At 45.6% G+C, this 14120-nt stretch overlaps 1 protein-coding gene across 3 annotated transcripts in view; it reads right to left on the bottom strand.

The window, feature by feature from the left end:
* The window catches only part of chd1l (chromodomain helicase DNA binding protein 1-like), a 205551-nt gene that overhangs the window by 69822 nt on the left and 121609 nt on the right, over positions 1–14120 (bottom strand). For all 3 annotated transcript variants that reach the window (XM_072513472.1, XM_072513474.1, XM_072513475.1), the window contains one exon: positions 8800–8956. In XM_072513472.1, the coding sequence (XP_072369573.1) occupies positions 8800–8956 (157 nt within the window). The remainder of the gene's footprint in view (positions 1–8799; positions 8957–14120) is intronic.

Below are 14120 nucleotides of genomic sequence, written 5' to 3' on the forward strand. Positions count from 1 at the left end.
CCCATCGATTCTGCCCCAACCCTCCGTAAGAGACTCTACCGAGGCCCACTCACCAATCCACCTGCCCTATCCCAGTAACCAAACCTGCATATCCTTGGACACTAAGGGGCAATTCAGCATGGCCAATCCACTAACCTGCACATCTTTGGCATGTGGGGGAGAACCGGAGCATCTGGAGGAAATCCACGCAGGCACAGGGAGAAAGTACAAACTCCACACAGTCACCCAAGGCTGGAATCAAACCAGAGTCCCTGACACTGAGGTGGCAGTGCTAACCTCTGTGCCACCATGCCGCCCATTTGCATTGAATAGTTTGATACATTTCAAAGCAGTAGGGCTCCCAATACCAATTTTGAGAATACTTCACAAAGTTAATTTATAATAATCTTTATTGTCAAAAGTAGGCTTACATTAACACTGCAATGAAGTTACTGTGAAAAGCCCCTAGTCGCCACATTATGCTGCCTGTTCGGGTACACAGAGGGAGATTTCAGAATGTCCAAATTACCTAACAGCACGTCTTTCGGGACTTGTGGGAGGAAACTGGAGCACCCGGAGGAAACCCATGCAGATACAGGAAGAACGTGCAGACTCTGCACAGACAGTGACCCAAGCCGGGAATCAAACCTGGGACCCTGGTGCTGTGAAGCAACAGTGCTAACCTCTATGCTACCATGCAGGTAGCTTAGAAGATAGTTCAGCACATGGTGAGACACCAGGCATGAGTGGCCTGCCACTAGGGCAGAGAGAAAGTGCGGTACAAATTCCAGTTTACCGGAGGTTCTGCTGTAAAAGATTCCAATGAGCACTTCCAGGTTATGGCTGCAAGTATTGATATGTGTGCACAATGAAAAGCTTGGTATATTGGCAGGCCTGCCAGAAACCCAATATAGGAGTCCTCCACCAACTTGGCGCAAGTCTTTAAGCAGAACCTGGAGATTGTCCTTTCCGGTGTGTAAGTGGTGACCAACCCTATTAGCAGATTTGATGTGGTATCTGATGTCTCAGCTTTCATTACAGCACAAGCAGAAGCCACCCGATGTCCATGTGCTGCTGTGGAAGCTCAGACTAAAGTCTGGCAACAACAACATGTATTTCTAAAGCCTTTAAGGTAATAAAATATCCCAAAGCACTTCACAGGAGTTTTATGAAGCAAAATCTGACACTAAACCGCAGAAGGCAATATTAAGAGAGATAACCAAAACTTTAGTCAAAGAGGTAGGTCTTAAAGGAGGATAGAGATAGATAGAGAGGCAGAAACATTGAGGGAAGTAATTCCAGAGCTTAGGACCATGGCTGCTAAAGGGACAGTCAATAATGCTGGAGGAATTAAATTAAAGTAGTACAACCCTTTCATCTCGGTGTCAATCTAGTGAACCTTCACTGCACCATCTATACGGCCAGTACATCATCCTTAGATAAGGAGACCAAAATTGTGCACCGTACTCTAGGTGTGACCTCACCCAAGCCCTGTACATTTGCAGCAAGACTTATTTATTCTTGTACTCTAAAATCTGTGCAATAAAAGCCAACATTCCATTTGTGTACCTAATTTTTTTTGCCATGCTCACATAGTACTTTCTCAATTTTTCTTGTATGAGGACATCCAAATCTCTGTGGACATCAATATTTAAAAGCTTCTTACCATTTAAAAAATATTCTACTTTTCTTTGCAGTAAGATGGAAATCTCTAATGTCTTCACATTATAGTCCACATAATACCATAGCGCCCACTCACTTAACTTATCTATATGTTGCAGTCTGTGTCCTCCTTACAGCTTACTGTCCCACCTTGTTTTGTATCATCAGCAAACTTCCTGTTGTTACCTTCATTTATGTCAGATAGATTGTAGTAGTTGTGACTGCAGAATTTATCCTCGAGGCATCCTGCAAGTTGAAGCCTGCAAACTTGAAAATGTCCTGTTTATCCTTACTCTCTGCTTTCTTTCTGTTAACCAATCCTTATCTATGCTAACATTTTATCCCCCAACTTTGTGAGCCTTTAGCAAGTACAGTATGCCGCAGATTACCACACACTTTATTTAATGCTACCAGGATCCTTCAGAGTTGTCCGGGCAGTAGAAGTATTGACAAGAATCCTAATATTCGAACAAATTTGATGTGGAGACATGGCATTCGTTACATTATGAGATATGTAATCAAAAAACAGCCCTTGTCGTCCAGTAGCCAAGCTCTGGTTTGTCATGAGAATTCAAATGAAAATGACACGCCGGGCCACCACAGAATGAAGGCATCATGCCTGTTATTCAAATACTGGTAATGGACCTGTATGGTACACTGCTGATATTTTAAGCTTGAGGGCATGGAATCCGTTTCAACTGCAATACATCGCAGAGTTGGCATGTGACGTGCAAAGCAATATGCATGCAGTCAATGGTACCCTACACCATGGGGAAGCCTGCAATGCTCATGGAGCAGCTTGCTTCCTTCTGCATCTCTCTGGCAAGAGAAAATGAAATATATTCAGCTCTCTTCAGATACAGAAGCTCAGTTACCTCCCATTGTACAGCAAACTGGGGGATGTTGTGAATGTCTCCAGTGGCAGTCTGGAAAGAGCCAGATTCATAAGTGTACATGGTCACAGTCACCTTCACAACCACCGTCAATGTCACTCTTGCCCTGCTCCAAGGTTGCAATTTTAGCTTCAGCTGGTGGTAGATTTCAGTGAAGGCATCCTTACTGAAGCAGAGATAACTTACACATTGTTCCTCCCTGAGGTTCAGGTGGAGGAATTTCTCTCTAAACACCCTGGGGGGTTATGGTCTCTGGTTCGAAAGGCTTCCTCACTCTACTCCTCCTCCCCCTTCCAGAAGTTTGTGCTGCTCTGTGTTACCTCTGCTCATTCTCCCAGGCATGCTGTAATCAAAGAGGAATGCATACTATGCATGCTATTGTACCCATGGCTGCGAGCAAGTGGTTTGTGCAGAATCCTTGAATTCAGGATAAAGTCTTCAGCACTCCCTGGAGATCTTTGCAACTTGAAAGAGCTTCAGAAACTAAACATTTCCCCAGTTGTAGCAACAGCCAGTAGAATTGAATCAACAAGCAATTTATAAAGCATCTAGTAATTTAATTCAATAGCACTTGTGGAGGGTGTGTGCGTGTGTGTGTGTGTGTATATATATTTATATAGTGTGCGTGCGCGGACGGGAGTCCTTCCTTCTGTTGAATATGTGCTGACTGGTGCAAGGTTATGAGAGGCATTAGCTAGAGTGTTGAGTTCCAAAAAAGCAGTAATGTCACCGCAATCTGTCTACTCTGCATGCTTCTGCCAGATTTTTGCTGCATGCATGTTAGGCACTCACCAAAATGGCATCTGACATGGTTCGCATCAGAAGCATTTGTGTGTTTGCTATGGACACCATTTTGGAGGCAATGCAGCACTCACAGCAATCTGGGTGTTAAGGAAACAAGGTCAGTGTCCAAGTGATTTGATCGAGTAGGATCTTCCTCTTTAGTACTCATTTACTAATTTTATCAAAAAGGTAAGTTTAAACAATGCTCCTGAGTTCATTCATAAATGCTTAATTAATTATAAATATACTTATGCAGTAGTAGAATGTATAGCACATTAAAATGTATACAACACTGTGTGCTCTGTTTCACAGAGACATGGCTCACCCCCGCCTCAGCGGACTGCGTCATTCAACCGGAAGGCTTCTCAAGTCATCGGGCAGAGCGCACTGCGTCATCAGGCGAAGCGAAGGGTGGAGGGGTTTGCCTCCTCATCAACTCCTCCTGATGCTTGGATGTGGCGACCCTCGCGACCTACTCCTCACCGGACCTGGAATACCTGACTGTGAAGTGCCGACCATACTATCTTCCACACGAGTTCACTTCAGCCATTATCACAACGGTCTACATCCCACCCCAGGCAGAAGTGAAGAAGGCGCTGGACGAACTGTACACAGTTATAACCAACTACGAAACAGAACACCCGGAGGCCTTGTCCATTGTGGCCAGGGAATTCAACAAGGACAACCTCTAGAGTGTACTGCCAAAATTCCACCAGCACATCTCCTGTCACACCAGGGGCGACAACACTCTTGACCACTGCTACTCAAAAATCAAGGGCACCTACCATTCCTTCCTCTGACCGCACTTTGGGAAATCAGGCCATAAGACGGTGCTCCTTCTCCCAAGCAGAAACTCAAGCGGGAGAATCCAGCTAAGAAGGTCCTGCAGTGCTGGTCCGAGGAAACAGAAGAGCTCCTACGAAACTGCTTGGAGACAGTGGACTGGTCCATATTTAAGAATTCAGTGACCAACTGAAATGAGTATGCTACCACCGTCACAGACTTCATCAGCAAATGTGTGGACGACTGCGTGCCAAAGAAAGCAGTATGTACGTTCCCCAACCGGAAACCATGGCTCAATCGCGAAATTGACTCCCTACTGAAGGACAGGTCTGGGGCATTCAAGTCAGGCGACTCTGACCTATACAAGAAATTCAGGTACAACCTCTGCAAAGCCATCCGAGATGCCAAGAGAGAATATCAGACCAAGCTAGAGTCATAGACTAGCATTATAGACTCTCGACGGTTGTAGCAAGGCCTAAACAGCATAACGGGCTACAAAGCGAAGCAGAGCAGTATCTCCAGCAGCAGTGCACCCCTCCCCGATGAACTCAATGCCTTCTATGCTCGGTTCGAGCAGGTAACCAACAATCCGCTGTTGAGTGCCCTAGCAGCCCATTACACACCCATATCCACCATCACAGCTTCCGAAGTCAGATCGGCCTTCCTGAAAGTGAACCCTCGGAAGGTGACGGGTCCGGACGGGATCCCTGGTCGTGCACTAAGAGCCTGCGTGGACCAGCTGCCAGATGTGTTCGTGGACATGATTAACCTGTCCCTACTCCGCTCCGAGGTCCCCACCTGCTTCAAGAAGACCACCATCATACCGGTGCCAAAGAAAAACCAGGCAACGTGCCTCAATGACTACCATCCGGTGGCCCTGACTACAGTCGTAATGAAGTGCTTCGAAAGGTTGCTCATGAAGCACATCAGCTCCATACTCCCAGAACACCTTGATCCACTGCAATTCGCATATCGCCGCAACCGGTCCACAGCAGACACCATCTCCCTGGCTCTACACTCATCCCTAGAGCATCTCAACAAGAAAGACTCCTACATCAGACTCCTATTTATTGACTACAGCTCAACATCATAATCCCAGCCAAGCTCATATCAAAGCTCCAAAACTTAGGACTTGGCTCCTCACTCTGCAACTGGATCCTCGACTTTCTAACCCACAGACCACAATCAGTAAGAATAAACGACAACACCTTCTCCACAATGGTACTCAATACCGGGGACCCGCAAGGCTGCTTACTTAGCCCCCTACTATACTCCCTGTACACACACGACTGCGTGGTAAAATGTGGTTCCAACGCCATCTACAAGTTTGCTGACAATATGACCATAGTGGGCCGGATCTCAAATACCAACAAGTCGGAATACAGGAGGGAGATTGAGAACCTAGTGGAGTGGTTTCAGAAAGCAAAGTACTGTACAAACCCCTGTCAGCATCAACAGGCCCAAGGTGGAGATGGTTAGCAGTTTCAAATTCCTAGGTAACACATCTCCAAAAATTTGTCCTGATCCACCCACGTCAACGCTACCACCAAGAAAGCACAACAGCACCTATACCTCCTCAGGAAACTAAGGAAATTCGGCATGTCCCCATTAACACTTACCAACTTTTACAGATGTACTATAGAAAGCATCCTCTCTGGCTGCAACACAGCCTGGTATGGCAACTGCTCGGCCCAAGACCGCAAGGAACTTCAGAGAGTCGTGAACACCGCCCAGTCCATCACATGAACCTGCCTCCCATCCATTGACTCCATCTACACCTCCCGCTGCCTGAGGAAAGCAGGCAGTATAATCAAAGACCCCTCCCACCCAGCCTACTCACTCTTCCAACTTATCCCATCGGGCAGGAGATACAAAAGTCTGAGAACACGCACGAACAGACTCAAAAACAGCTTCTTCCCCGCTGTTACCAGACTCCTAAATGACCCTCTTATGGACTGACCTCATTAACACTCAACCCTGTATGGTTCACCCGATGCCGGTGCTTATGTATACCTTGGGTTGCCCTTTTATGTATTTTATTTTATTTCCTTTTCTTTTCATGTACTTAATGATCTGTGGAGCTGTTCGCAGAAAAATACTTTTCATTGTACCTTGGTACACGTGACAATAAACAAAAATCCAATCCAAAATAAATGGTTCTAACTGGTATTGATTTTATGCAGAAGACAGTGTACAAAAATATTAGAGTTGGAAAAGCAGCAAATTATCTGTGCCTTGGCCTGCTCAGTTCAGCACAGGATGAAGTCTCTTTTGGAGCATAAAAACCAGCCTATACAGCACTATCCAGCATCCCTGCTCCTGGGACAAGATCATGTTTGTCTCTGACCTTCCTCCTGATCAGATGGTTTACAATCTCCCGGGCCAGGATCCTCCCTTCTGGGGACTAAGTCCCCACGCCAGGGGGAAAACCGGCGGCAACGTCTCCGGCGTCAACGGCCCCCCAAGGTAAGGAATTCTCACCTTCCATGCGGTTGCTAGGGGCGGAGGGGTTGCCGCCGCAACAGCCGGCGCCGAAGGGACCGGCCGGCGTATTCTCGCGCATGCACGGGGGGGGTTCTCTTCTCCGCGCCGCCCACCGGGCAATATGGCGAAGCCCTACAGGGGCCCGGCGCGGAAGGAAGAAGTGCCCCCATGGAACAAGCCCCCCTGGGTCGGATCCCCCGCGACCACCCACGCATACTTACCTGCCAGGTCCCGCCGTGCGTGAGGTGAGTAATTCACACCGGCAGGACTGGCCAAAAATGGACGGCCGCTCGGCCTATCGGGGCCCGGAGAATCGCCGGGTGGGGCCGCTGTCAATGGCCCCCGACCGCCGTGGCGGCGATCCCGCCCAAAAAACGGCACCTGAGAATACGGCAGCCGGCGTCAGGGCGGGATTCGGGCCTCCCACCGGAGATTTTCCGACCAAGCGGGGGGGTCGGAGAATCCCGCCCCCTTTATCTCTGCTTACACATGAAGATCAGGGAAATTAGCAGTTACTGTAGAGCTGCTGTTATTGGTGGATCAATCAACCAGGAGCCTTTACTGGTGAGCTGATAAAAGGAAAGAAAATCGGGGGAGGCAAGAGGACTCACTTGTAAATAGAAGTACTTGAAAGATTATCCTGATGCAACAAAATCCAAAGAGTTGGCAGGAGGGTTGGAAAATGTCTAAACCTTTCCACACAAAATCAAATAATTTTCTACATTACTGAAAAAAAGAAGAGACATGCCAAAGCCTTTTGCCTTGCTTTTATCAGGACACTTTGTAAGAATAAGGGGAAAACAACAATTTATGGAAGAGAGTATTGATAGGTTGGCAAGAGAATGCACCAGTTGATGGTGACTGATAGTTAACTGCCAAATATCTGATACTAAGATAGCCTCCTGAGGAAGGATATTCTTGCTATGGAGGGAGTGAGCGAAGGTTTACCAGGCTGATTCCTGGCATGGCAGGACTGCCATATAAGGAGAGACTGCATTGGTTAGGATTATATTCATTGGAGTTTAGAAGAGAGAGGGGGAATCTCATTGAAACTTATAAAATTTGAACAGGAATAGACAGGATAGATTCAGAAAAAATGTTCCCGATGGTGGGGGAGTCCAGAACTAAGGGTCATAGTTTGAGGATAAGGGGTAAACCTTTTAGGACTGAGGTGAGGAGAAATGTCTTCACCCAGAGAGTGGTGAATCTGAGGAATTCACCACCACAGAAAGTAGTTGAGGTTGAATTGTTGTAATTTCAAGAAGGAATTAGATATAGCTCTTGGGGTTAAAGGGATCAAGGGATATGGGGGGTGGGGAAGGTGAGATCAGAGTACTGAACGTGATGATCAGCCATGATCATAATGAATGGTGGAGCAGGCTAGAAAGGCCAAATGGCCTTCTCCTGTTTCTATTTTCTATGTATATTTCTATGTATGTAGGCTGCATGTCCCATATCCTAGCTGCTGTTCGCAATGAGCAAGGTGCATACCTTACCAACCAGCCCATGCTTGCAAAACTCAAAACACAGTGTCCAATGTTAGATTTGATTCCGTGATTGGACAACATTTAATCCTGTGTGCTAAGAATTACACTAATAACCAAATTAAGACTGTAAGTCCGACTGGCAGTGTGCCGCATTTGCATGTACTGGAAGCTACATATATTAATATACAGGGCCCTTTTCTTTGCAGTCAGAAAGAGCATATGTACATGCATTGTGTCTGCTTTAGCTAAACAAAATAAGTGAGAGCCATTCGCAGACTCAATCCTCTGGACAATTACTTGGCCAATCAGGGTCAAGCAGCTTGGTTTGAATTTCAAACAATGCATGGCAGTTAACTGTCAGTCACCATTCTCCATGGCAACACCTCTACCAATCAGGGTATACTTGCCAACCAATCGATGTTCTTTCTTCTCATGCAGTATAAATTGTTGTTTTCCCCTTATATTGATATTCTTGAGAAGTGTCCTGATGAGTTTAAGACGATAAGCTTTGTCACGTCTCTTCTTTCTTCAGCAATACTACCAAGTTCTATACTATCAAACAAACATTTTTCTACATGTTGCGTCAAATCCGAAGTTCAATTACAGACAACACAAGTTAAACCAATGGTCTTGGAGGTGCCGCTTCAAATGGCAACAGAAGGTTCCACTGCAAAGAAGAATCATGAGTTCTTAGCTCATTTAGACTATAATTGCGATCAGACTCTCACCTGCATATCAAAAGTTGCAGATGATTCTTCTCCCTCCTTCATAGAGAACTGACCACCTTCAATCAAAGTATTTGTCAACCTCAGCTTTGACGTAGCTCGTCTGTAAATCAATTCTTCAATTGTGTCTCTTCCAATCAGCCGAATATTTTTGACAGGCCTTTATATATAAAGAAATTACTTTAGAGGAGAGAAGGACTTTGTGGGTTCCATTCATCTTGACAAATGAGCTACTGACTTTAATGTGTGTCATGCCATATGACATTGTCCAAATGTAGGTAAGTACAAGTTCAATTTTATACAAAAGGCAATTCAAATCCTGCAGTTTAATATTGAAGACATTCTCCACACTCAACTTCAATGCTCTTCAGATGTGACATTAAAATATAATAAAATTACATTGTTCCGATCTTGCTAACAGAAATATAGAACTTCCTTATTGCAAAAAGATGCTGTCAGAAAAAAATGGGAAAGCACATTCTAGAATCTCTGTACATTGGTGTTTCCTCGGTGTTAATTAGGCATCTTTTGTGTAATGTTATTTGTTACAGAATTGAACTTCAGGTTATTACGGCAAAATTGGGCAGGGCCTGGAAATGGATTTGGGGATTGCGATGTGGAATTACCCAGCACCTGTTGCTTCCAATGTAAGCAGGATGTAAGCTTACAGCTGCCTGCAAATGTAAATGATTTTAATGTGCAGCCGGTGATAATCACTGATTTGTATGGCAACTGGCCCAAGCAGAGGATGCAAAATCTTGAAAAGCTAACATGACTTAAAACTCATCTACACCACTTAAAGCCAGCTTGCGCCTCTGGGGCAGATGCTGGAAATCATTCCAAAAGTGATTTTCACATGGAAAACACTCAATAAAGACACAGAATGGAGTCCAGGGTTTTCCAACACTGCACTGAAGCCACATCCGTGAAGCAGATTGCACCACAACTTACTGACATATTTCCCCCTCTCTTAGCAGGACAAGCTGGCATCTAACTGGAAGCAACATGAGCTAACCAGCAGGGAACAGGCACAGTTGCATATCCTTACCCCAACGGAAGAGATAGTGGGCACCATCATTGCAGCATCCGTGGCTGAGGCTAATGATGATGATAAGTTCATATCTAATCCTCCTTCTTTCATCCCTCTTCCCCATCATCCCACAATCTCTTCTGATTTACAAGGTGGAAGTATGCACTTCTTCCCTCGCTACAACCCTATCCCTGTGCCTTTCTCCTTTCAAAAACCTGTCAAAGACCTGCAACCTGGCCTGTCAGCGATGGAAGTGCAAGAGGTGGAAGGGAATGGTGATGAAACAGCATCACTCACTCTCACACTTGCAGCCACCTGCCTAAATACTGAAATTGATTGTAATTTGTGGTTAACTTAAGAGGCGAGGGCAGAGGGCACAAATGGCCTTCAGCCAGGGCAGGGGACATAGGCAGTGCACGTGCCGGTTCACCAGAAAGCAAGGTCACACATAAATTCTGATGCAGAGGACTACGGGGAGTCCTTTGATGCGGCAACCTACAGAATAAGGTGAATGGATATGCACAATGAAATGCTTTGCGCACTGACAGTCTTGCCAGAAAGCCTGCGCGCAATGTCTAAGGCCAGGAAGGTGTCTGATGCCAACTTTGCACAAGGCTTGCAGAGATTTTGGAGCCCATGCTTTCCAATGTGGACGTAGTCTACAACTCCATTATCACACCATGATGCAGGGGCTGATACCCGATGTCTCAATTCCTATTGCAGCAGAGCAGAAGTCGCCTAGATTTTGGGTGCTGTGAAAAAAGCTCAGACTAAAGTGGCAGAAGCCCAGCTTGCTGCCGCACGGGCTCAAACTGCAGCCACCATGGCTGCAAATCTGACCTCAAACCGATAGGATTGCTGAGAAGCCGTCCCAGGGTGTGGCAGTGACTCCATGCAGCACAAACATGTCCTTTGTCAGGATGACAGCATCCCTGCACCCAGCATCGCCATTCTGCTAATCCCCTTCTTGTTGCCTGTCAGCCAGCTAGCACAGACAACTGCCGCACACACCAAGGTGCTGCAATCTGAAGTCAGGCCATCTAGGCTCAGAGTCGCTAGAGGCTGTTGTGCAAATTTAGCTATAATCTCCCCCATTGCATAGGAGCACTAGGATAGGCAAAGGCACACGGACAACAGGCACTGGGAATGCACAGGGGTGATTAGATTATGTTTGTACCCAGCACTCGTGGACAGCAAAATCGAGGAGTCATTGCCACTCACTGTGTACAAATGTTATTCCTCACATCCCACTTCTATTTCTTGTCCTAAATCTTAAATTTTACATTTAAAAAAAAATCTGTGTTCCCTATTCCTTGTCCCATCAACTAATGGGAATAGCTTTTCTCTGGCTATGTTATCTAATCTGTCATAATCTTGTACACCTCTATCAAACTTTTCCTTAATTTCCTTTGCTGCAAGTAGAACAATCCAGCTTCTTCAACCTAACCTATAGCTAACTTCTCCCATTTCTGCTGCCATTCTGGTAAATCTCCTCTGCATGCTCTCAAGGACCTTCCCATCCTTCCTAAGGTGTGTTGAGAATGCAATACGCTTGTTGTGACCTTAACACAGGCTCAGCATAACTTCCCTCCTTTTATACTCTTTCTTTTTTTTTCCCTGCAAGCTTCCTTTCGTACTGTACTTTCCCCTTCTTAATCAATCCCTTTGTCCTTCTTTGCTGAATTCTAAACTGCTCCCAATCCTCAGACCTATTATTTTTCTTGGTCAATCTGTATGCTTCTTCCTTGGATCGGATACTATTTCTAATTTCCTTTGTAAGCCATGGATTGGCCCTCTTATCCCCTTTGCTTTTGTGCCAGACAGGAATGAACAGTTGCTGTAGTTCCTCCATGCGTTCCTTGAAAGTTTGCCATTGTCTATCCACTGTCATCCCTTTAAATAACTCTCCCCAATCTGTCAAGGCCAACTCACACCTCATATCCACATAGTTCCATTTATTAAGATTCAGCACCCTAGTCTCCGAATCAACTACTTCACTCTCCATCTTGATAAAAAATTCTATCATGTTATGGTCACTCATCCCCAAGGGGTCTTGTACAGCCAGATTGGCAATAATTCCCTTCTCAATACACAGTACCCAGTCTAAGATGGCCTGCTCCCTAGTTGGTTCCTCCACATATTGGTCAAGAAAACCATCCCGTAAACACTCCAGGAATTCCTCCTTTATGGCATTGTGGCAATTTGATTTGCCCAATCTATGTGAAGATTAAAATCACCCACGATTACTGATATTCCCTTATTACATGCATCACTAATTTCTTGTTTAATGCCATTCCCAACCTCAGCAGTGCAGTTTGGGGGTCTATATATGACACCCACTAATGTTTTTTGTCCCTTGGTATTTCTCAACTCTACCCAGATTCCACACTGTCAGAGCTAATATCCTTTCTCACGACTGTGTTAATTTCCTCTTTAAACAGCAGTGCCACGCCACCACCTTTTCTTTTATGCCCGTCCTTCCTAAATACTGAATGCCCTGGGACATTCAGTTCCCATCCCTGTTCACCCTGCAGCCATGTTTCCGTAATCCCAATTATATCATACCCATTTATATCTATCTGCGCGATTAGTTCATCCACTTTATTGCAAATGCTCCGTGCATTAAGGCACAGAGCCTAAGTTTGTCTTTTTCACAATGCTCGTCTTGCTTCCATTATTCACAGCTCCAGGGTCCCAGGTTCAATTCCCAGCTTGGGTCACTGTCTGTGTGGAGTCTGCAGTTCTCCCGTGTCTGCGTGGGTTTCCTCCGTGTGCTCTAATTTCCTCCCAGTCCAAAGATGTTAGAAGGTTAGGTGGATTAGCCATGATAAATTGCCCTTAATGTCCAATAAGGTTAGGTGGGATTACTGGGTGATGGGGATGGGGTGGAGGCGTGGGCTTTAAGTAAAAAAATTCAGCGGTTAGAGCTCGCTGCCAGAAAGGGTGGTAAGGACAGAAATCCTGATCACACTTTGAACGTGTTTGGATGTGCCCGTGAGGGCCTACAGGGCTCCAGGCCAAGAGCTGGACTGGACGGTGTTTTTTTTCAGTCTTGGCAGACACAATGGTGCTCTGTGAACTCTTCTACCATAAGGGCAGCACAGCAGTCTCACGGCACCAAGGTCTCGGGTTCGATGCCAGCTCTGGGTCACTGTCCGTGTGGAGTTTGCACATTCTCCCCGTGTTTGTCTGGGTTTCACCTCCACAACATAAAGATGTGTAAAGTAGGTGGATTGAACACACTAAATTGCCCCTTAATTGGAAAAAATTAATTGGGTACTCTAAATTTTTTTTTAAAAGTAAGGTGCTCTTTCCAAGGACCGGTGCAGACTCGATGGGCCAAGTGACCAAATTCTGCAATGTAAATTCTACGATTTGGGCTGATAATGGCGGGTGGGGAAGAGACTTGGTTGTTGCTCCCTTCCTCAGATAGTGTTGGGGAAGGGAGCTCCCAGGATCTCACCCCCACTAGACACCGCCCGGCCACAGTAGACTTAGACCACGGAGCTTGCGAGTTCCGCCGATTGGCCTGGCACCTGGGGAAAAATGTGGACCCTTTGTCCAGCCGCCGGGCGATCCCCTCCTTTTATACTCAATGGATCTCCATTGATGGTTGCTTATGATTCTATGAAGCCCAAGATCCTATATGCTTTGCTAACGACTCTCTCAATATGCTGTCACATTCTATGCAACTAAGTCCCCTGCCCCTCTGTCTCTGCACACTCTCTCTTTAGAATTGTGTCACTTAGTCTATTTTGCCTCTCCCTATCCCTTCTGCCAAAATGCATTACCTCACACTTCTCTGTATTAAATTGCATCTGCCACTTGTCTGCCAATTCTGCTAGTCGATCCACGCCCTGTTGCTGTCAATTTGTATCATCCTCGGTTTTGTCACACCTCCAAGTTAGGCATCATTGGCACATGTTAAGTTTTACTCTGTATTCTAATATCAGTCATTTATGATAGCAAAAGAAGCAGCGGTCCTCACACTGGACCTTGAAGAACACCACCCCAGCCTGAAAAATAACTATTTACCACAACTTGCTGTTTTCTTTTCTTAATCTTTACTTTTATCCAAGCTGACACTGACCCTCCTATTCCATAAGCCTCAATTTTGTTAACCAACTTTTACGTGGTGTTTTGTCAAACACTTTCTTAAAATCCATATCTCCAACATCCACTGCACTCCCTTCATCAATCTCTGTGACTTCAGCAAAACATTCAATTAGATTAGTCATGCATGATCTGCTTTTTACAAATCTGTGCTGATTGTCTTTTATTATCTCAAACCTCT

This window comes from Scyliorhinus torazame, chromosome 8 (genome assembly GCF_047496885.1).
Source record: "Scyliorhinus torazame isolate Kashiwa2021f chromosome 8, sScyTor2.1, whole genome shotgun sequence".
Classification (NCBI taxonomy): Eukaryota; Metazoa; Chordata; class Chondrichthyes; order Carcharhiniformes; family Scyliorhinidae; genus Scyliorhinus; species Scyliorhinus torazame.